The sequence below is a fragment of the Dipodomys merriami genome, unplaced genomic scaffold (genome assembly GCF_024711535.1).
Source record: "Dipodomys merriami isolate MVZ:Mamm:240054 unplaced genomic scaffold, mDipMer1.0.p SCAF_15, whole genome shotgun sequence".
NCBI classification, from domain to species: domain Eukaryota; kingdom Metazoa; phylum Chordata; class Mammalia; order Rodentia; family Heteromyidae; genus Dipodomys; species Dipodomys merriami.
The window spans coordinates 24809938-24834460 of record NW_027202826.1 but is presented as its reverse complement, the minus strand read 5'-3'; the positions used below and the strand labels follow the sequence as shown (position 1 = coordinate 24834460).

The following is a 24523-nucleotide window of genomic DNA, read 5'->3' as shown; positions in this document are numbered from 1 at the left end:
CCAAAGAAAACATGAGTTTAGTCTTTGGTTCCAATAATCACTTTTTTTTCCAGTCCTAGGTTTGCTCAGCAAAAATAGAATGGTTGTCATGTTACCTTCTGACTTCAGAGCCTTCTCTTTATGTTCTCTCTCCTTTCTTTATTTTTGGGCAGTAGTGAACTTTGAACTCAGGGTCCTCAAACTTGCTAGGCAAGTGTTCTGCCATTTGAGCCAGACCATCAGCCCTTTTGGCTTTAGATGACTTTTTCTTTCTTTTTCATTTATGACTGGTTCTGGGGTTTGAACTCAGGGCATGGGTCTTGAATTCAGGGCCTGGGCACTGTCCTTGAACTTCTTTTACTCAAGGCTTGCACTCTACCATTAGAGCCACACTGTCACTTCTGGCCTTTTCTGCATAGTTTATTGGCAATAAGAGTCTCACAGACTTTCCTGCCAGTTTGGCTTTGAACTGTGATCCTCAGATCTCAACCTCCTGAGTAGCTAGGATTACAGACATGAGCCATTGGCACCCAGCTTAGAAGAGTTTTTGAATAGAATTTCATATCTTTTCCCTGGGTAGAATCATGATCCTCCTACATACAGGTTTCTGCATAGCTGGGATTGTAGATGTGCACCATGCTGGAATTGTTGGTTGAGTTGAGGTCTCAATAACTTTTTGCCTATGATGGACCCAAACCACCACCCTCCTAATCTCTACCTCCTAAGTAGCTGGTATTGCAGGTGTGAGTCACTGTGTTGAGCAAATTCTCTTGATATATAAAACTAAACAAGTTCCTTCCCTCATTAAATAGAGTAATGAAGGGACCTAGATTTTGGGTTTGGGCACAGGATTGAAGATATAATGCCCACTTAAGCATTTGGCATAATACCTGACACACTGAAATCACAGAATGACACAGCTAATACATTAGCTGCCATTAGTAGTCTGATTCTTAAGCAATAAGATTATGAAATATAGTCTTTTTTAAGGCTTTATTGGTCCTTCTAAATTAAAAACATTTTCAAAAGTGGAGCAAGCTGTATTAGTATATCCCCCCTGCCAATTCCATGGTTTCCATTTATAATAAGCTGAGAAATGACTGCCAGTAAGATACTCATGACCTGGATTTTGACCTTTGTGTCTACCTCAGAGGAGAGAGAATTCTATTCTTGGCATCAGGAAATCTGATTGTGGTCTTGGCTTTCACACCAGTTGTCTGTGTGATGTTAGAAGGTGATTATCGCCCCCCACTTACTGGCACTCAGCTTTTTTTTTTTAATAGATAAAATGAGAATCCACTCTGTGACACTTACAAAGTGCAGCAAGTAAACATCTGTATCCATCTGACCCTTCCTTCACAAGACCCTAACCTGGGAACTCACTAAGCAATGAAAATGTGTTTTGTAGAGGTGTGTATCCACTCAATCATTGGCTAACTAGAATGAATGGAGGGATGAAGAAATGAGTGAACTGTGAATATATCATATGATGAATCCTTCTGGAATAAAATCAAATGCTCATTCACACCCCCACCTCTGGTGCTTGGGGGAAAATACCTAGGATCTTGCATATACTAAGGAAGTACCACTAAGCTGCAAGCCCAACCCTGGGTTTTCTGAGACAGGGTCTTGCTATGTAGCTAAAGCTGGCCTTGAACTCCATACTATGTGTTCTAGACTGTCCTTGTATTTAAGAGCCTCCTGCCTCCACTTCCTGAGTCCTAGGATTATAGGTGCGCATCACCATACCTGGCTTAGTCAGTGGTTTTGAAACACCTAAAATTGAAATAGTAATATATAATAGTAAAATATAATAGTAAAATAGTAAAATATAATTTCTTCTACAATTTTTATGCGATTTTCTTATATAATTTCTCAGTTTCATAGAAGGATGTATGTTACTTTAAGTGAAAATAATTCTCCAGTTAGATCATTTTAAGATACTCCACACAACCAAGAATTACCTAGTCCCAAATCTCAAGAGTTCCATGACTGAAAACCTCTCATGGAGATTAAATTTTTAAAGAAGCAATTGCTACAAAATTGCTTTCCCCCTTTTTAAATAGATTGGGAAGCGAAGACTCAAGGATTTCTTTTTAATAAAAAAAAAATCCCAGTAGAGGGCAGTATGCAACCTCTAGAAACTATTCACACATCTGTAAGTAAATATGCACCCACGTGTTCATAATACAACCAGATGCTTATATGATCTAAATAGAAATAAAAACACATTTGGCTGTCCTAGGAATGTCGAAGGAAGTTTTTGCCCAGGTTTTACCAAAGCATTGTACTAATGGTCACTCTGTGTACATACTGAGCTTTTAAGAGATGGAAACCATTGAAGAGAGAACTAACTCGGAGAGTTACATGACTTCTTCACGCTGACATTTCCTCTCCTGCAGCTAAGAAATGGTGCACACAGGATCTGAATTTGTATCTAACTACTCAGGGTACACTTTGACCATTTTGCTGTAGTTCAGACCAACAGCTTTCAAAGAGTTCCCACGATAGACTCCAGCTTGATCTTTTCTATGCCAGTGATCTTTCCTTTCTCCCTTCCTATTTCCTACTTTCCTACTTTTTCCTTTCCTTTTTCCCTTCCCTCTTCTTTCATCCCTTCCTCCTTCTCTTCCTCCCTCTCTCCCTCTTTTCTTCCCTCCCTCCTTACCTTTTTGTTTTTTTACTCTTTTCTTTCCTTTTTAAAAACTTTTTTCTTTCCTTCTTTTTCTTCCATCTTCCCTCCCCCTCTTTCTCCTTCCTCCCTCCCTTGCTTCCTCCATCCATCCCTCCTTTCTTTACTTCCTTTCTTCCTTCATCCCTCCTACTCTTCCTCCTTCTTTCCACCTATCTCTCTTCCTCCTTCCTTTACTCCCTTCTTTTCTTCCTTTCTTTCTTCCTTTCTCCCTCCCTCTCTCACTCTCTCCCTCTCTTTCCTTCTTACTTTTTTTTGCCAGTCCTGGGGCTTGAACTCAGGGCCTGAGCACTGTCTCTGAGCTTTTTCTGCTCAAGACTACTACTCACTCCACCACTTAAGCTCCACATCCACTTCTGGCTTTTTCTGTGTATGTGGTACTGAGGAATCAAACCCAGGGCTTCATGCATGCTAGGCAAGCACTCTACCACTAAGGCACAACCCCAGCCCCTCTTTCCTTCTTTTTGACATGTTTCTTTTCTTTTTTCTTCCTTCATTCCACCCTTTCTTTTTCCCTCCCTCCCTTCCTACTTCCTTCCTTCTTACATTTCTTTTGTCTTTTCTTCATTTCTTCTTTTATTCCTTCCTTCCTTCTTTTGTTTTTCTCTCTCTTCCTTCCTCCTTTCCTTCCTTACATTTGTAACTGATTCTGTCAAAGATACTCCAAGCCATGGCTATCACTTGTCCACTAGGGGCTGAACAAAAGCTCTCAGCAAAGAACCATCCAGTGGAAGCCACGGGCTCTACCTACCTGGTGACCAACATCAAAGGTCACCACTCATCTTGCTTCCTGGTGAGCCTATCATAACCAAAAAGACTTATCCTAACCAAAGACTTCCATCTGCTTTTGAATGAGGAAACAAGAGCAGAGTGGATGTGTTCAGCGCTCACCATTTGCCATTCCTTTTCTGCATGGTTTACTCCGAGGAACTCGAAGAAAGAAGCAAATCCTTCATTTAGCCACAAGTCTTCCCACCAGTCCATGGTTACAATATTTCCAAACCACTGAAATTAGAAGCAATAAAGAGACAGTTCACATTATCCTTGTGGTGGAAAGGCCTCCAAAAATGACACTTAATTGTCTGCATAAATTTTGTCACTGTAACACAAACGGCAGGCATTGTAATGAACATGTAACCTTCTGCATGGTTTATCCTGGTTTTAGTGATGGATTTCTCTTGGATTATTGCCTTCATTTACATGTTACTGTGAATATATAAGGTTATATAGACGATATACTTGCTAAAGTCAAAATAATGGATCTTAAATCTTCTTTATGGTGTGGTGTATGTGTGTGTGTGTGTGTGTGTGCGCGCGCGCAAGCACGCGCGCACACGCTCATCTGGGCACTGTCCCTGAGATTCTTTTTCTCAAGGCTAGAACTCTACCATTTGAGCCACAGCACCATTTCTGGCTTTGAGTAGTTTACTGGAAATAAAAATCCTGGAATTTCCTGCCTAGGCTGGCTTTGAAGGGCCATCCTCAGATCTCAGCCTACTAAGTAGCTAGGATTACAGGCTTAAGCCACCAGTGGCCAGCAGTTAAATAGTTATTAATATTAAAAACTGTTTTAATGAAGGATTTTCTAAGTCAGCCATTTTTTCTATTTTCTCTGTCACCCATACTTTGAATTATCCATATACTGTTAATCTAGTTTCAAAAATAAGCTGACTTGCTGGGGGGTGGGGGGGGACTAGTGGCTCATGCCTGTAACCCTACCTACTCAGGAGGCTGAGATCTGAGGATTGCGGTTCAAAGCCAGCCTGGGCAGGAAGGTCCATGAGATTCTTATCTCCAATTAACCAACAGAAAACTAGAAGTGGAGCTGTGGCTCAAGTGGTGGAGTGCTAGCCTTGAGCTGAAGAGCTGAAGAACAGCGCCCAGGCCCAGAGTTCAAGCCCCATGACCGACCAAAAATAAACAAACAAACAAAAACCAACATAAAAAACAAAATAGGCTGACTTGATGCACAGTCCTATACCTGATGTACAAGTTCATGGGCAATCACGCTGGCCACTCTCTGCTGGTTGGACGAGGCTGATTCCTGAGGGTCATATAGTAGGTTCGTTTCTCTGTAAGTGACAAGTCCCCAGTTCTCCATGGCGCCAGTACCAAAATCTGGAATAGCGATTTTGTCTATGGAAAAAGAAAAGAGTCCAATGAGAAATGCATTCTTTCCATTTGGTCATACCATGTCTTACCAAATTAAGTCCTTTCAATGAATTTTTTTTTGTAAGCTAAAAATAATTTCTTAGAGTGAAAAGCAGTCATCATGTGTGTGAACATTTGGGTCCTAATGTACTCAAGATTTCCATGGAGGTTTTCCTGTTGGCTTCAGACATCAGTGTGACCTTTTCTTAAAAAAGTTATTTTTTTAAAGAATGAGACTCATGAATGCTTTTCTTCAAGGCCTCTATGATTTTATGTCTTTGAGTCCTCTCTGTACAGTACTTGACTTTTATTAGTTTTATTTTAGATTATGTTTATTAGTTCTCATCCCTTTCTCCCTCCCACGACTTTCACTTAGGTTATGGAAAGCATCTGTTTGGAGGATGATCTGCAAGGAGAAAGAGGACTGAGAAAGGAGGACTAAAAAATCCAGAGCTTCAGAGCACACAGAACTGGGTCATGGACTGAGGACACAAAATATAGAAACTCTGTTTGTCCCCTGTACAATTTGAGGTCAGCCTAATTCTCTATAAATCTGATCATTTGTCATCCACTCATATGTCTTGGATAAATTGGAGAGGAACATAGAGTTCACTATATTTTCTCTAAATTTCCTTCCAGGTCTAAACGGCTGAGTTCCATAAGGGTTTTTAGTCTTCATTTTCTCTGGTAGCTAAGGTCTTCAGACATAATATCTGACAGAAGGAGGCAGTATTGAGCAGGACTGGGTTAAATCCCAAATAGAAAATGCTGAGGTATGGGCTGGGAAGGTGGCTCAGTGGTAGAGTGCTTGCCTTGCAAGCATGAGGCCCTGGGTTCGATTTCTCAGCACCATATAAGCAAAAAGGAAAAAAGCCGGAAGTGGTGCTGTGGCTCAAGTGTTAGCCTTGAGCTGAAGAGCTGAGGGACAGTGCCCAGGCCCAGAGTTCAGGCCCCACTACTGGACCCCCCCCCCAAAAAAAAAAAGGAAATGCTGAGGTGGTAAGTGGAAAACATAGCTTCTCCTTAATGACCAACAATCAAGATGCGATGTTTTATACTAAACACAGACCTTCCCTATGACCCTTACCACTCCTAGATCTCCCCAGAATACCACAAGCTGGAATACCATAAAGACACTTGTACATCTGTGTTCATTACTGCACTATTCACAATAGCCAAATTATGGAAACAGCCCAGATGCCCTACAATAGACGAATGAATCAAAAAATATATATATATATATATATTATCTATACACAATGGAATTTTACACAGCCATTAGAAAGAATATGATGTCATTTGCAGGGAAAGGAATAGACCTAGAACAAATCATGTTAAGTGAAGTAAGCCAAGTTCAGAGGGACAACAGGGCATGTTTTCTCCCATATGTGGAAGCTAGATCTAAAATACATGATGGATTATACAGGACTCTCAGCATTCACATACAGTGAGAGCAAAGGAGGATAATGAGGGAGAGGAACACAAAGGCGCAATGTCTCTGTGTCTCTGATCATGTTAAATCATATTTATCTAAATGAACTACAGGAAATGGAAACAACATGTTTTCTTTTTCTTTCTTTTCTTTTTGTTCTATTTGTTGTTTTATCCATTTTGGGGAGGGGTTAAGAGGACACAAAAATGGAGGGACCAAGGGTGAACAAGTGCAGCAGTAGCACACTATATTGAAAATGAACTATACAACTTGGGGGTGAGAGGATTCGGGAGGGGAAAATTGAGAGAAAACGAGAGAAAAGGTGACACTATCCAAAAAGAAATGTATTCATGGGGCTGGGAAGGTGGCTCAGTGGTAGAGCGCTTGCCTTGCATGCCTGAGGCCCTGGGTTCGATTCCTCAGCACCACATAAGCAAAAAGAAAAGAGTGCTGTGGCTCAAGTGGTAGAGCGCTAGCCTTGAAGCTGAAGAGCTGAGGGACAAGCCCAGGCCCAGAGTTCAGGCCCCACGACTTATGTAACTGTAGCCCTATGTACATCACTTTTATAATAACGATAAAAATGTAATGTTTTATTATTGCATATAATTTAAATGCAGCACAGAAAAGGAAAAGAAGCAGAATTTTCTTCTAACATGTAGGAGAAGGTTTTTTTTCTTTTTAAAATTATATTATTATTTTATTTTTGTGCCATTTCTGAGATTTGAACTCAAAGCCTCAAGCTTTCACTCAACCTTTTGGCTCCAAGGCTGTTGCTTCTACCACTTGAAGCATGCCTCCAATTCTAACTTTTTGCTGGTTTATTGGAGATGAGGGTCTCGCAGATTTATCTGCCTGCCCTAGCTCTGAGCCTTGATCCTCATATCTCAGCTTCCTGGTTAGCTAGAATTATAGGCATGAGCCTATAGCCAGCTTGGCATTGCCAGTTGCTTTGCATTGATCATTGGCCAGCCATAGAAACATGGAGGCCAGTGACAGGTTGGTTTGTTCTGCATTTCATCCCTAAAAACATCTTTATGGATCTTACTTACACTTAGCATCCTGCTAATGCCAATCATGCATGTTTATGAATAAGTTATTTCGACTATTGATAGAAACAACATAGCCACACCATTTTAATTATACTTCTACTTACATTTTGAAATGAAAACATGCCTCTCTGTATATCAGGAAGAAAAAAAAAAAGAAAGTTCTGGAAGGAGCCCTAGTGGTTTGTTTTAAGGACTGGAGAATCTAGCATTTGCCTCGCACAGTAGTGGTGAAATTGCAAGCAAATGATGGACTATTAAATCATTGAAGCCCACTGCTCATGATGGAAAGACATGGGAGTGATTGGAATGGGCATTGAGTATTACAATCAGCTGATACGGATTGCTGTTCCATCTCTATTGTCAATCAGCTCTCCGGTTTTCCACACACACTCACGTACTTTCACCGTTATTTGGAAAGGAAAGAATATATGCATCTATCAGATAAGAAAAGAGGCTGCACATTAAGTTTGGAGGAATCCCCATGGAATCGTATCTTTCAGGATCCAGTTGACACGAGTCACAGCTAGGCATATCCAGATGGCTGTTCAGGAATGATGACAAAGAGGCAAGGTGTGAACTTAGGGGAAAAACAAAGGCACTGCTGAAAATCAGGAAAAAAAAATTACAAAGCCATTCTCACCTAGTTTGGGAAGAGAATAATTCATAGCAAAGTATTCTTCAAAATAATCGAACACACTTTTAGTTATGTTTGCTGCATACTCAGCTGTGTGCTTTTGCTGGGGCTGGACATAAATGGTGAGCTGTTAAAAGAAAACACAAAAAAATGGTGAAAGTCATTTTTCATTTGATAAATCACACATCAAAAAAACTGTAATACAGGACAGAGTTTTAAAAAAGAAGAGAGGCTTCTGAGACAGAGGAGTCTAATTTGCATCTCTGTTTTGTGCTTTACTAGCTTCATGGTCTCGGATAGATCATTTTCCATCTGCAACTCGTGTAGAAGATCAATAAAATTGAATGGTAAGCCACTTTATGCCTAGAACGAATGTAAGACATACTGGTTGGCATGGCCATTCCAGATACTAAAGTGTATTTCTAATTATTTCTATTTAGAACATATATTGCCTTCAGAGTATCTATGAATCTATGCCTCTGTTCATGCCTTCTGCCACCCACCCACATCTCTCTGTCTTTCTGGGGTGTGTGTGTGTGTGTGTGTGTGTGTGTGTGTGTGTGTGTGTGTGTGTGTGTGTGTGTGTGTGTGTGTGTGTGTGTGTGTGTGTGTGTGTTGTGTATTTCTATAGTGTGTCTTAAAGGAAATGAATTCCTATGATTTTCTCATCTACAGAGACTTTGAATACATGTTTTTGCCTTGTGCCTATTCTAAGCCACTTTTCTGCTGGTTCAAGTCTTCTACTTCATTTTCCTGAAAGGGAGTCAGCTCAGTAAGCTACAGCAATCCTCTAAGCTGCTAGAGTCTGTATTTCTTAACCCCTCTCACATCATTTGTGAGTCAAACCAAGTACCAACAATTCCCCAATTCCAAGTGTGTATGACTTAATAGAAAACCAAGAATCTTCTCAAACATAACATTGTGTAAGTACCCATGATCCCTGAACACTGGGAGTCAGCATCACAAAAATCCCAATGGTGTTTAGCATGTCTTGGTGTGTGAAAGAGGAGAAAGCACTTTAGACAACTAGAGTCTGCTGAAAGTTGCTGAGAAAAATCAAATGAAATAGGCCTGCTAGCCTCAAGATCTGACCCAAAATCTTAAGGAACAGAAGGCACGCCCTTACAGTAAGTAACTTCAAGGCCATTGACCTAGGAACAGATGAATCAAGACTTAAAAATAAACGCCTACACATTTCCTGTATTATTCCCAATGCGTTGCTAACTCATCTGTTCATTTGGGCACCCAGCTTAGATCCTCTTTTCTTATAAGCGAAGAGCAGTGGGGGGAAAAAAAAATCCCAAAGATAAAGACCAAGTTCTGAAAGTGCATCCCTTAAACAGCCATTCCTTGCTGACTACCCTCACTTTCTCTGGTATGTGACCATCTTGTCTTATTTGCATAAATAAAGACACTTTCAGCTTAACCTCCCCAAACAACACCACTCACTCATGGTCACATCAACATTCCTTGAAGTTTTCTCTTTTATTGTGGGGAGGAGGGGTCACAAGTGATATAAGAATCATTTCCACCCTGTCCTCCTGTTCGCTTGATGAAGAGCAAGGTCCATTTCTCCAAGTAGCAAGTGAAACATACTAACAGTCCAGTTGGCCAAGGAACTGAGCAAGGGTTATTGATCATATGCAATCAAAACCAATGTGTGAGTTGGACTGAGGGTGTGGCCTGAGACTTAGTTCATGATGAAGGCAGACTACCCACCTCTGTCAAAATCCAGAGAAAGAAGAGCAGGGTGAAGACAGCACACACTGAAGATGAAGTCAGAGAACAGAATTCCAATAGACACTCATGGCTCACGTCTGTAATTTTGGCTACGCAGGGCTGAGATGTGAGAATCAGTTTGAAGCCAGCCCGGATATGAAAGTTTGTAATATTTTATCTCCGTGTAACCATAAAAAATCCTGAATTGGAGTTGTGACTTAATTGGTGCAATGCTGATCTTGAGCAAAAGAGCTAAGGAACAGACCCCAGGCCCTGAGTTCATTCTCAGGACTGACATGCACACACACAAAAGAATTCTGGTAGATGAAAAGTGAAGGTGTGTGTGTGTGTGTGTGTGTGTGTGTGTGTGTGTGTGTGTGTGTGTGTGTGTGTGTGTGTGTGTGTGTGTGTGTGTGTGTGTGTGTACGTGCACTCTTTTAAATACCCAAATACATTATCAATGTTCTATAACATCCACTATTTGTATGCTTTGAATGGCAGGCCTCTTGGTGATGTCTTCTATGTAAAAATATATTAACAAAATATGGAAGTTAGGACACATATGAATAGATATTCTTTGGCGAGTTAACATAACAATATTAATAAGCTGTATCTATATATTCTGTGAATGCTTGGCTCAGTCAATCAAAATAGTGGTCATAAAATATGATCAGAGGTCAAAAGTCATCTGCAGAACTGACAAGGCTGCAAAAACAAAGCACACTGCCCAGGGGCGGGATTTCTCAGAAGCAGAAGAAAAGGGAAGTGTGAGGCTTTTACTTTGATGAAACGTAAACCGATACCAATCTCATCTAAAGATACCATCCTTCTGCTTCTGTTAGCTATAGAAAAATGGAGGAGGGGGAGAAAACATGGTTGCTCTAGTTTCAAAAGCATATTGCTTGAAGAGCGTTCATGTACCAGCCTGAGAAATGGGGAAATCTCAGCAGAAAGAACACATGCAGTCTTCTTCTCTACATGGATTGCCTGTAGCTGAAGCCTCCCTGGTAACCATCTTTCCCCTTGCCTAGCCCTCTTTTCCTCCCCAAGCATCAAACATATATGGACCACAATGCAGTGGACCAACAGGAAATATTCGTATCAGAGAGTTTAATGACAGAGAGAAGATGGAGCCAGTTCTTCACACCAATTACTTCACAGATCAAAGGTTCTGACACCTCATTTGACAACGTTGCTATCCTGTGTGAACATGTTGAGGGGTGTGTGTGTGTGTGTGTGTGTGAGGGTGTGTGTGTGTGTGTGTGTGTGTGTGTGTGTGTGTGTGTGTGTGTGTATACCAGGCTTGAACTCAGGGCTTGGTGTTTGAAAACACCACCTTTCACAAACCCAGAAATTTCTGGTTTCCAATATTCAGCTAGCCACAAGGAGTTTGGATAAGTTTGTAGATCATTATTTACAATTTTAGAACTTAAGGTGATTTTAAAATAAAACTTCATGGTAGTGTCACTGTGGCTCAAGTGGTAGACACCTAGGCCCTGAGTTCAAGCTCCAGGACCAGTAAAAAATAAAATAAGTAAATGAATCAATAAAGAGATTAAAATTTCAATGTTTTATATAAGAAAAATGGAAGTTAAAGGAACAAATGACATGAGAATTGAGGACATTTGCTCTGCCTCTGCTTATAAGGCTGAAATCTTGTTTTCCCTAAGCTGCACAACAGGGAAAACAAGAGTATTTGCGTCACAGAGAAACCACTAGAATTCAATAAGATAATGCTCACACAGTGCTTGACACAAAATAATTCTGTGTCCTGTAAATACTCTCAATATCACTGTAGATAGCAGGGTATTCATTCATTATCAACCTGGTGATTTTTTTTTTTTATGAGCACTATACAAGTGACAGCACATGGTGACTAAGTCAAAACCTTTTGATTTGCAAGAGCCTCGTTCTCAAAGTCTGTCAGAAATTAGTACAGAAAGCCAAGGCAAAGCAAAGCATGGAGTCTAGGCTGTAATCATATACTGGACACAGAATCAAGAGGCGTTCAGATACCCTGTTTGAAAAGATCAGATGACCCCGGTGAGAGTTGGGGAAGGAAGGCTGACGGGATAAGACGCTGAAAGGGTGTGGCTGGGACATTAGCCACAGCCTTGAACTTGGAAAGACCCTATGAACACAAAGAAGTCAGCCCTCACAGAGATGGCTGGCCATCTCTGGCTTCCCCCAGGAGTGAGTGCTTCCTGCCCTCATTGCTCCTCTCTGTTGACCATCTTCTATCCATAAAGACGAACACACATTCAGATCTGCTTAGAAATGTCGTCTGTTCCTCACCTCAGCATCATTTTCTTTATGATTTATCCTTCAATAATAACACATCCCATTGTGTGACAGTCCCTCCTGCTTGTTACGCAGCAGGAAGAGCAATGTTCACCTCTCCAGGTTTTACAGGCTCTTATCTGAACTGCTCTAGACACAGGCCTTGCCCCTCCACCCCAGGCGCCAAAGTGAGGCCCAGAGAGTGGCCCTGGGCAGTGGTGGCTGCCACTGCTGCCCAGCTCAGCTGAGGAACAAACAGCTTAGAATACTTCACTCCTTTGGGGGTGCAGCATCCTTCTGTGTGCTTAGCATTTAGGAGCTACAGGAAAATCTGTAAGTCTATGTTATTTTTTAGTTCCAACAATTTATATTAGTTTACTCGATATTACTCCATGCCATGGTATATGTGGAAATCAGTCACTAAACTTTATCCGTTTCTGTAAGTATGCATGGGTGTGTTCTAAATAAACCAAAACCAGCAGCAGGCAGACAATTAGAGGAGTGGACTCCTTGGTAGAAAAGAGAAGTGATCATCAGAGGGTTTTTTCCTTTTTAACTTTCAATCAGAGTTTTCTGACTTTTGGAAATGTATCCTCTTTGCTCTTTCCCAGTGGAGCCAAAATGGAAGAAGACATGGGCCAGTAGGAAAGATACATTTACAGAAATCATAGGTACAGTTTATTCAGGAATTATCCTGAATTTTTTTAAAGGAAAAAAGCACAACAGAATCTCTTTAGTGAGTTATTAGAATCAATATGGTCTCTAGATACCAGTGGCTGGCGCCTGTAACCCTAGCCACTTGGGAAGCTGAGATCTAAGAATCAAGGTTCAAAGCCAGCCAGGGCAGAAAAAAAACAGAATGACTTATCTCCAATAGACCAGCAAAAGCCTGAACTGGAGGCATGGCTCAAATGGTAGAGAGAGTACCAACTATAAAAAAGCAAGTTAAGCAAGAGTGTGAAATCCTGAGTTTAAGACCAAAACAGAGAAGGAAGAGAAGGAGAAGGAGGAGGAGGAGGAGGAGGAAGAGGAGGAGGAGGAGGAAGAGGAGGAGCAGGAGGAAGAGGAGGAGGAGGAAGAGGAAAGAATTAATATGATTCACATGAGTATTGTACTTAAAGGATAATACTTTCAACCAGCAATCTAACATAAATTCCTATGCTAGGAAAGCTAAGGTAGTTTAGAATAAAAATAATATAATTTCTAACAAGGCAATTGCTCTGTTTCTCCTCATATACACACACACACACACACACACACACACACACACACACACACACACACACACACCTTCCTTTACTAGACATAGGCCAAATACCTGAAAGAAATTTAAGGCTTCATTAGAATTTACCACCACTCAACACTAACATAACCCTTCTTAATTTGTCTTGCCTTTCACTCCTGGGAGATTGTTGCATAGCTAATTCAATCTCAGAAAGTTACTGTAGGCCAAATACACTTAAGAAAGCATCAGAGACTTACGATAATTTTACACGTGGAAATATAGAAAGCTTTCTTTTTTTTCTATTTCCTGTTTCTTTTCCAAGCTTTCTGTGATGTATGGGTATTAAACCTATAATTTAGAAACCATGAAGTCTATTTAAATCCTCCTGGTCCTAAATTTGGAAATAAATTGCCAAACATCCCAATGGAATATTCTGAGCTAAAAGGTGGAGTTGAGAATAAACAGAGTTTCCTGTGAGATGATTCCTACAAGAATCACATTTTTCATTAATTACTGAAGAGTTCATGCAACTAAAAAGTCATGTAATCTCTCTGCACTTTGTATGGTTTAGGAGGTTGTTTGATATTTATTATGGAATTCCATGATTTCACTTATTTTAAAATGCTTAACCTGGGCTGGGAAGGTGGCTCAGTGGTAGAGTGCTTGCCTTGCATGCATGAGGCCCTGGGTTCAATTCCTCAGCACCACATAAGCAGAAAAAGCTGGGAGTGGCACTGTGGCTCAAGTGGTAGAGTGCTAGCCTTGAGCTGAAGAACTGAGGGACACGCCCAGGCCCAGAGTTCAGGCTCCACAACTGGACCCAAAATAAACAAACAAACAAACAAACTCTTGGTTATGAGTTCATGGATGTAAAAGAATCTCCTAGCAGAGAGGTGAAGAAGTATTTCTCAGTGTGCTAAATCAGAGCAATGCAGATTCTTGAATGACATGATACAATCTGACTATAAATAACAACAGGTCAAGGTATCAGAACAACACTGTCAGAGCACTTTGAATAAGAAAAGCCTTTGAGCCAGACTCGGATGGTTTATGCCTGTAATCCTAGCTACTCAGGAGGCTGAGATCTGAGGATTATGATTCAAAGCCAGCCTTGGCAGTCTGTGAGTCTGTGAGACTCTATCTCTAAGTAACCACCAAAATGCTGGAAGTGAAGCTATGGCTCAACTATAGAGTGTGAGCCTTGAACAAAAAAGTTTAGGGACAGAGCTTAAGCCTTAAACTCAAACCTCAGGATTGGCATACCAAAAAAAGAAAAGAAAGGGGGGGGGGGGGGGAAGGGAGGAAGGAAGGAAAGAAGGAAGGAAAAGAAAAGGCCTTTGGAATAATGATATCGTCACTAAAAATGGAGTGGACAGCAGCTATCTAGCTCCATTTAAAGTACTGCTTTTTGTTTTGTTTTACTGCAGTAATAAAAATCAAATTGGAGCTTTAATGAACCCTTGCTGATCTCAATATTCAGAAATAATAGGGGCTGGGAAGGTGGCTCAGTGGTAGAGCGCTTGCCTTGCATGCCTGAGGCCCGGGGTTGGATTCCTCAGCACCACATAAGCAAAAAGCCGGAAGTGGTGCTGTGGCTCAAGTGGTAGAGTGCTAGCCTTGAGCTTGAACAGCTGAGGGACAGCGCCCAGGCCCAGAGTTCAAGCCCCACGACTGGACCCCCAAAAAAAAAAAAAAAAGAAATAATAGAAAATTATAAAAATGGAAGCTCACAGAGGGTTAAGGGCTTTATAGGATGCAACCATCGTCACTACAATAGAAAGCACTAGGAGGTTACCAACGCGCTACTTTTTCTTTTCTTTTGAGACAGAATCTTATGAGCCTTGAACTGGTGATTTCCCTATCTCAGCCCCTAAATGCTGGGATTACAGGAGGGAATCAGCACACCGGGCTCTAAGCTGCACTGGGAAGGAATTGGGCAGAAACATGGTCCCAGCTCATGCTTTGGAAATCATGTTTTCAGCCTGTAACTACTGCTGGGTGCTAGTGTCTCACACCGGTAATTCTAGCTACTCAATAGGCTGAGATCTGACGATCATGGTTCAAAGTCAGCCCAGGCAGGAAAGTCCAGCAGACTCTTATCTTCAATTAACCAATGAAAATCCAGAAGTAGAGCTTTGTCAAGTGGTAGAACTCTAACCTTGGGTGATAAAACACAAGGACAATGCCCAGGCCCTGAGTTCAAGCTCTAGGACTGGCACTAAAACAAAAGAAAACAGAAACCTCTAACTAATATTGTGGGGTTTTTTTTCATTTCTTCAATTTTATGATAATCATATCTTCTTGAATATCTAAGCACACTATTTAGAGGTTACGTGTGCATTCATGTTTAATTCTTACAGCTTTGAAAAAAAATCTCTTCTGTTTCTCCAGCTATTGCAATTTATTTCTTTGTGTTTTCACTGTCTTGGTATTTCTCTTTTATGTTGCTTAGTTTCCTCAAACACCTGAGGATCTTAAGACTCTAAGGATATAAACTAAATGTGTGAAGCATGCCTGTAATTTCAACTACTTGGAAGTTAAAAGCAGAAAGATCTTGGCTAGGAAGCCAAACCTAGGAAACTTAGCAAGACCCTATCTCAAAAATAAAATATAAACAAAAGTGCTGCTGATTGTGGCTCAAGTGGTAGAGCTCTGATACTGCACGTGTGAGGGCTTGGTTTCAAATGCCGATATTGAACAAAAGACTGGTGTGGGTATCCTACCAAAATGTGTTACAATAGACTTACATTGGTTGATTTTCCTGTAATTCCCACTGGAGTAAGAGTGCATTGTAGTAGAGTGTTAATTGTTAGCTTTTAATTGAGAGTGGGTGGGGAGAGAGGAAGAGGGATTTCCCAAATGCTGACAAAGGAACGTGAATATTCACAGTGAATGTTTTACCCTCCCCCTGGAGGTTCTGTTGAACTCTGAATGGCTCCATAAAGTTTTGCAGGGGAGCATTCTCAGTTGCAGGGGTAGAGAAGAGGGGAAGGGGCAATTCTAGCTCCAGTCCCATGTCTTACTTTCTTGGCATTCTCCTGATTTGGAGCATCTGGGATGGTTCAAGATAAAGTTTGGCTTCCAGTATCCTTAATAAATAGCTGATCAGAAAGTAATATACGATGACACTATTATCTTTGTTTCTCTTCCAAATGATGAAAAGCTTCACTGATTTAGCCTAGAACACGATGCTCTCAGCATTCAAAGGAGGAGCATTTAAGAAATATTCACCACTTGCAGGACGTTTGGGGATCTATTGCCAAACTAAAATTTCCATTATGTCACTGTGAATCCTTTACATAGAATCTGTCCTTAGAGCACAGATAATGAACTGGCAGGCCCTGTAAAGCTTCACCCAGTGACTGGAGCAGTCTCGCATAAGTAAGTGTCGGAGGACCCAGTGAGAGAGTCGAGTGGAAATCCAAGTGGAAATCACTGTCATTGCTGGAAAAGAGCTCCCAGGAGAATGCCCTCTGCTGATTGGTTGGTTTCCCCATTCTTATTGGTGAAAGATTATCACCATTTGTAGAATCATTTAAAATATTTTACTTTGTCTTGATATTTCTATCCAAAATATATTTCATCTACTATTTTATGCATTATATCCTATTGTAGATTATAAATCACATTATGCTACATATTGTATATGATGTAATATTTTATGATATAATATCATAGCATATACATTACATTGTGTATAATATATGTTATAATATATCATACAATGTATATAGTATAGACAGTATATAGTATATACAATGTATATTAACTGACACATTGTATAATATGTATTATATGTGTCTAATATTTTATAATATATACATTGTATATATACATGATATTTACATATATTATATTATATTAAAATTGCTTGTGACACTTTATTCCTGTCCCATTTTGGATCATTATGAAATGATACCATAAGCTTCTCAGTTATTGGTTACTGAAAAGATATTCATCTACCTCTGCTCTTTCCCCTCTCTGTTTTTATATTTTATCATACACTCTATAATATTATATAGTATATCAGACCATATATGTATCACATACATTTACATTACTATATCACATATGAAATAATATAATGTATCATAGCATATATCTATATACTATATGTATTATATATGCACATTGTATGTATTATATCATATACACATACTGTGTTACATACAAAATAATATAGTATATCATATATAATATGATGTATATGATATAATATTTATGTTATATATTATATTGTCATTTTGTATTAAAATTGCTTTTGACACTTTACTGCTGTCCCATGTTGGATCACAAACTTCTCAGTTCTTGGTTACAAACAACTATGCAAGAAAGCAGTAGGTGGCAAGAACTCAAACTAGAATGGGAAGTACCGGTTTTCCGCTGTTTGACATCTTCACTATGGAGGTAAATTGGTGCACAGCAAAGCAGACCAGGTAAGTGCTCATGGGAACTGACTTCTCAAAAGTTGTCCGAGTCCATTTGTCGTCCAATGCTTCTTTTTTCTATAGCAGAGGAAAAATCTTTTATCTATCAAAAAAAATCAATCATGCCAGACACCAGCGGCTCATACCTGTAAACCTAGCTACTCAAGAAGTTGAGACCTGAGGATCAAAGTTTAAAACCAGCTCAGGCAGGAAAGTCTGTGAGACTCTTATCTCCAATTAATCACCCAAAAGCCACAAGTAAAGTCATAGCTCAAGTGATAGAGCACTAGCCTTGAGCTCAAGGAGAATGCCCAGGCCCAGAGTTCAAGCCCTAGTATCCCTCACTTCCCTCCCCACAAAATCAATCATATTCAGGACAAAGAAATTGCTTCCTCATACTCTGATCTCTTGTCAGAGTTCTTAATCAAAGCTCAGGAGTGGATACTGGTGGTTCATGCCTGTCATCCTAGCTACTCAGGAGGCTGCGATCTGAGGAACATAGTTCAAAGCCAACCTGGGAAGCAAATGTATCTGAGAGACTCTTACCTCCAACTAACCAGCAAAAAAAAAAAAAAAACCAGAAGTGGAACTATAATTCAAGTGGTAGAGTGCCAGCTTTGAATAAAACAGCTAAAAGAAAACATGAGGCCTTGAGTTCAAGCCCCAGTGCTGACACACACAAAATAAGGGTATTCAAAGATTAAATTTGTCAAAAAGACTAAAGGGAATGGCTTGTACCTGAATGCATTTCACTTTGAACCACTATAAAGATGAAAAGCTCTATACAACAACCAAAGAAATCTACTTTATTTTCAGTACTTAATAGATTGAATTATGTACTGTATCAAGGTATTCAGAGAGCAATAAAATTTGTATTTTCTACATTAGCCACAGGATCCATACAATATTTTAGGGTACTAGGATTTCTTCATGCAGAACAATATCTGTTGAGAGGAAGAAGTGAGCAGGTACTTTCTGATTGACTCCATACAGAAGGCAATGGCTGTATTGGGAATTATGAATGTTACCTTCTCTTTCTTACCTTTAAAGAGCTGTCTATCCTGAAGATCCAAGATATCGCTACTTGCCCACCATGGACAAGAACCCATTGCTGTACACAATCTGGGGCCAGTTCTGTGGGCCAGAGGCCTCTGTAAAGCACTAGTCTTAATATTCCAACGATGAGCACTTGTCCAACTCCTGCTGGCATTAAAACCCTATCTGAATATAACTGAAGTGAAAAAGCTGTGGCTCAAGTGGTAGAGTGCATGCCCAACAAGTGTGAGGTTCTGAGTTCAAACCCCGATACAAGTATATATATACATGTGTGTGTGTACATGTTCATATATGTATATACATATGTATATATACATATGTGTATGTATATCGGTCGGTAGATAGATAGATAGATAGATAGATAGATAGATAGATAGATAGATAGATAGATAGATAGATAGATAGATAGATAGATAGATAGATAGATATAGATAGATAGATAGATCTTCCACGATAGCCACTCCCTAAGGGAAAAGCTTCCAAAAAAGATAAAGGAGCAAAGAGCTGGTGACTCATTCCTATAATCTTAGTTACTTAGGAGGCTGAGATCCAAGAATCTTGGTTCAAAGCTATCTCAAGCAGAAAAATCTATGATACTCTGACTTCCAATTAACCCACCAAAGGTTGGAAATGAAGGTGTGGTTCAAATGGTAAAGCACCAGCCTTTAGCAGAAAATGTGCTCTGCCCCCGAGTCTGAGCCCCAGTACCAGCCCAACACAAAGAAGGAGAGAGGGTGATTAAGGGATGGAAGTTAGAAAATGGAAGTGTAGATTTATTGGTTTTGATCTACTAATAACCCAGAAACATTTCCTTCTTCCCATCCTTTTGCCTGGATCTAGGCAAATAAGTGAATGTGAGAAAAATGTACAGTGAAATGTCCTGTGGGAGATCTTAGGCAGAAGTTGGCAACTTTGCCCCATTACTCCTCCCATCTTCATTTCCCCTTCATTTCCTGAGGTATCCTGATACTGTCTTTGAGATAGTCCTCTTTCTTCTGCAATACAGACTTAATTTCTCAGGTGCCTGACACCAGAGAAAAACAGCTGATAAGATGATTCACACTAAGGCGTGCATGACTGATGACTGGTTACCTCTTAATCCCTGTACATGTTTGTTTGTTTTTCTCCTTTTTTTATTTTTCAAGGAATATATTATTACTTGGGATGAATTAACTTCATGTTCATAAAGACTTCATCAAGTAACCTAATAAAATGGATTTAAAAGCTTTAAGAGAAAAACAGAAAGAAAAGCAGAAAAGGAAATAAAAACAGGGGGAAAACAGAAAGAAAAGAAAAAGGAAGGGGTGAATTTCACTGATGCTGTTTAGATATTATTTAGATAATTTCAGCTAGGAAGATGTTTTGGAATTAGATAGAGAAAAAAATCCATCCAAGAAAGTATCTGATCATTTAATATACCAACCATTTAAATCAAGCCATTTAAAATCATGACATAATCCATTATGGAAATGAGGAGCAGAAACAGAGGAAAGAGTCTTAATAATTATGCAAGCAGAAATTATTGTAAGTTGTTAGTTATTAAACAGCAAAAACTTTCTGCTTACTAGTATATCTTTGGGAATGGTGATCTTTGAAATTTATTTCTATAATAAATCATGATCATTATTTTTTTTTGTACCTTCAGTGCAGTTTGAATTCAAGGCCTGGGCACTCTCCCCTAGCTTTTCACTCAAGGCTAGTGCTCTACTACTTGAGCCACTTTCAGCTTTTTAGTAGTTAATTGGAAATCAGAGTCTCAAGGATTTCTTGCCCTGGCTGGTTTTGAACCATGATTCTCAGCTTTCAGCCTCCTGAGTAGTTAAGATTACAGGCATTGGCCACCAGTGTCCGCCTCATTAATAATTTTTTAGAGCTCTATCATCTAGTTTACAAACTGGGGTTTTGTTCAACTGCAAAGTAAAGTAGCGAGTAGGTTCTAGAATAGACTGTTTCTAGGGCTCCTGTCTGTCACTTATTTATCATAATTAGGGAATTTAGGTTGGTTAAGCTGGCCTCTAAAAGATTGATGCTTATTAGGTTTCTCTCTTAAGAACTGAAAGTTATGTTATTACCAGACTATGATATCTAAGGTTGATGACTTCACTTCTTGGACTCAAGGAAAAAGAGAGAGAGAAAATGCTGAAATATATTCTTAGTCTTCTAAGTCAACAATTCATGAACATTTTGTTTTATAATTCATTGGCTTTTGGTCCATAGCTAATCAGACAGTTCAGGAGCTATTATAAACCATTTGTATTCAAAACACAACTTAATAATACTCACCTCTACTGGCATATTTGAGAGGGCCTCATAATCCTTGGAGTGGACGATAGATATTGTGTAAGTGGCCTTTTTGTTGGGCTCATCAAAACAAGGGAAAGATTTCCTGGCATCTGTTGGTTCGTGATCAGTAGCTGCTATACTCCTGGAAAACAAACATATCAACATGATCTACACTACTTCTTTCCATAGCCCTTAAATCTATGTCTACAAAGAAAAAAAAAGTGAACTATGTAATTTTATCTCTCATCTCTCTAAATGCGAATTTTCATCTAGAAAACTGTCCAGCAACACTCAGACTCTTACCTGGAGCTCAATAATCCACAAACATATGCCTTTTTCTTTTTGTACTCTCCCACTTGAGACATACCTCCAGTCCAACATTTTGCTGGTTAATTGAGATAATGAGTCTCAACATTTTTCTGCCAGTGCTGGCTTTGAACCTGGGTCCTCAGATCTCAGCCTTCTGAGTAGAGTAGCTAGGCTCACAGGCATGAGACAGCAGCACTTAGCAATACATACTTTTTACCTGTAACCCTATAACAACAAAAGAGTTGTGTTTTATGTTTGCTCAACAGACAGCTTAGCAAAGTAAAAAGTATAATAGAAATGAAAAGTAAAGAAATGCTGGTTTAGGTTCATTAATAGTTTATGTAAGTAAAATATTTTTCCCTTCATGATTCTCAGGGAGTATTTAAATAAACTAAGCTAAAATATCAGATCATCCATTACCCCTACAAATACTATAGCATGACATCCCTCTAATATATGTGTGCTCAAACACATGTGTTCTCTCTCCCTCCCTTCCTCTCATCCTCCCTCCCTCCCTCCCTCCCTCCCTCCCTCCCTCTCTCTCTCTCTCTCTCTCTCTCTCTCTCTCTCTCTCTCTCTCTCTCTCTCTCTCTCTCTCTCTCTCATATACACAGGCGCACATTCGCAAACATTGTTCTAGGTGCTGAGGATAAAAGAAAGATGGTGAACACAAGGAGATGACAGACAATAACCACACTATAAGGAAATTATGAGAGCGACATAGGACATAAACAGTCTGAAGAGACAGAGGGAAAATAATGAGCATCTTCAGGTGGTCAGAGGCAAGTCTTTAGAATAAATGATGGGGTGCTGGTTTATACAATGACAAGCAGCCAGACAAGTGAAGATGAAGGAAAACAGGTTCTAGCAGAGAGAATGGACATTACAAATTCCCTTGGGTGTACAAGAACTCCCAGTGGTAGAGGAACAGATTGCTGTTGGGTGTGGCTGAAGCCCATCAAACCAGGGTTTGAGTCCAAGCACAAGTTGAGCCAGTTTTGCAGAGGACAGATGGGGAGACTCACAGGCCCTGAGAAGAGTCTGTGTTTAATTTTGGCTCAAAGATTTACTGCGTCCATTCATTTATCTCAAAAAATATAACACAACACAGTCACTCTCCATCTAAGAGAATTTATACTATTTGAATATTTCTTCCAATAATCATTCTCAAAATAAAAAAAAAATTACTTGTTAAGAACTTGGCCAATCTTGCCCATGTAATTGTAACCCCTCTGTACACAATAATTAAAAAAAAAAAAAACAACCTGGCCAAAAAACCCTGAACCTGTATTTTAAAGAATAAGACCAGGCAATCCCACTTTTGGGCATTTACCCAAATGATCACAAACAATACTAAAGTTACCAGCACAACTATGTTTATTGCAGTATTATTTACCATAGCTAAGATACGGAACCAAACCAGATGCCCCTCAGTAGTTGAATGGATCAAGAAAATGTGGTACATATACACAATGGAATTCTATGCCTCCATCAGAAAGAATGGCATGGCCCCATTTGTTAGGAAATGGAAAGACTTGGAAAAAATTATATTAAGTGAAGTAAGCCAGGCCCAAAGAAACATAGGTCCCATGGTTTCCCTTATTTGAAATAACTAGTAGATGTCTGAGTCAAGCAGAAAAGGTCAGATAAGTTGAAGTTAGGGGAATGAACCCCAAGATAAGTATTCAAATGTTTTTTTTTCTTTCATGCAATTATTTCTAACATATTTATAAGATGATTTCTATCTTGCTTTGCATGTCCCTCCCCCACAGTATAACCCCTGCTTTCACTGTATTTGATGTTGGTATAATTTGTGGAGGGGAAGGGCAAAAACAAATTGTTTAACTAGGGATACAGGTGGACCCATGGCAACAATAAGATATACAAGTCATTATGTCGAAAAATGAACTTTACAACTTTTGGGGGGGGGATAGGGTGGGGGGAAATAGGGGGAGTATGGGAAGGGATGGGAAGGGGAAACGAAGAGGAGGTAACAATGCTTGATAGGAAATTTACTCGTTATCTTGCCCATGTAATTATAACTCCTCTGTACCGTATTCTCACAATTTTAAAAAAAAAAAAGAGTAAGACTGGGCACTGGTGGCTCATGCCTGTAATCCTAGCTAGTCAGGAGGCTGAGATCTGAGGATGGAGTTTCAAAGCCAGCCCATGCAGGAAAGGCCATGAGACTCTTTATCTCCAATTAACCACCAGAAAACCAGAAGTGGTGCTGTAGCTCAAGTGGTAGAGCACTCAACTTGAGCTGAAGAGCTGAGGGACAGCGTCAGGTCCAGAGGTCAAGCCCCGTGACTGACAATACTAATACTAATACTAATAAGAATAATAACAGTAAAGAGGCTGTTGTTCAAAAGTATGTACTAAAAGAGGGGATATTCTTAGGTAGCTGAGTTCTGTCCTCTTCTGGGGATGGGCAACAAAGATGAGTGCATTTGTCAAAATTCACTTACTTGTACCCATTAGACTTAAGGATCTCAATATATGTGTATATACATATATATACACTTTATCAAAAAATTAAAAAGAATGAACATAGGTAGGTTCTATACTAAAGAACTTTTTAGTATAGATGTGGGCATGTACATGTAGAAATGCACAGATTTCCTATCTCTGATGAACAAGATATAGAGGCAATGACAAGTAGGCAGTCATGCTTAGTTCCTGGATGATTGCTAAATACCATTCTCCACTTCAAGGAACCAAACATGATATTAATGCAATACATAATTGCAGGCTGGAAAAAATGGACAGAATTTTATTGGGTTAATTGATGAAATTTGGTTATGGACCAGGATTACATGATTGTATCAAAGTTGAACCACCTGATTTAAAAAAAAAAAAACTTTACAGGCTGGGAAGGTGGCTCAGTGATAGAGTGTTTGCCTTGTATGCATGAGGCCCTGGGTTTGATTCCTCTGCACCACAAAAGCAAAAAAAGCTGCAAGTGGCTCTGTGGCTCGAGTGGTAGAGCACTAGCCTTGAGCTGAAGAGCTGAGGGACAGTGCCCAGGCCCAGAGTTCAGGCCCCACAACTGACGAAAACAAACAACAACAACAAAAAACTTTACACTGATTAGGTTAGAAGTATTCTTAAGAAATAAATTCTGGTATTATGAAGTAAAAGGAAACAATGTTACATTGTCTGCCAGAAAGGGAGAAAAAGGCAGATGAGGAAGAGAGAGGAAGAAAAGGGAGGAAGAGAGTAAAAGGAGAAGCAAAATGTCAACAATTGCTTCATCTGGGTAAACGATTTCTATAAGTCTCAAATAC

At 39.7% G+C, this 24523-nt stretch overlaps 1 protein-coding gene across 1 annotated transcript in view; it reads right to left on the bottom strand.

The window, feature by feature from the left end:
* Enpep (glutamyl aminopeptidase) overlaps positions 1-24523 on the bottom strand; it is a 90691-nt gene that overhangs the window by 54252 nt on the left and 11916 nt on the right. The window contains exons 2-6 of the mRNA XM_070022462.1: positions 20928-21069; positions 17535-17666; positions 7944-8064; positions 4653-4807; positions 3563-3676 (exon numbers count right to left, since the gene is read on the bottom strand). Coding sequence (XP_069878563.1) covers positions 3563-3676; positions 4653-4807; positions 7944-8064; positions 17535-17666; positions 20928-21069 — 664 coding nt within the window. The remainder of the gene's footprint in view (positions 1-3562; positions 3677-4652; positions 4808-7943; positions 8065-17534; positions 17667-20927; positions 21070-24523) is intronic.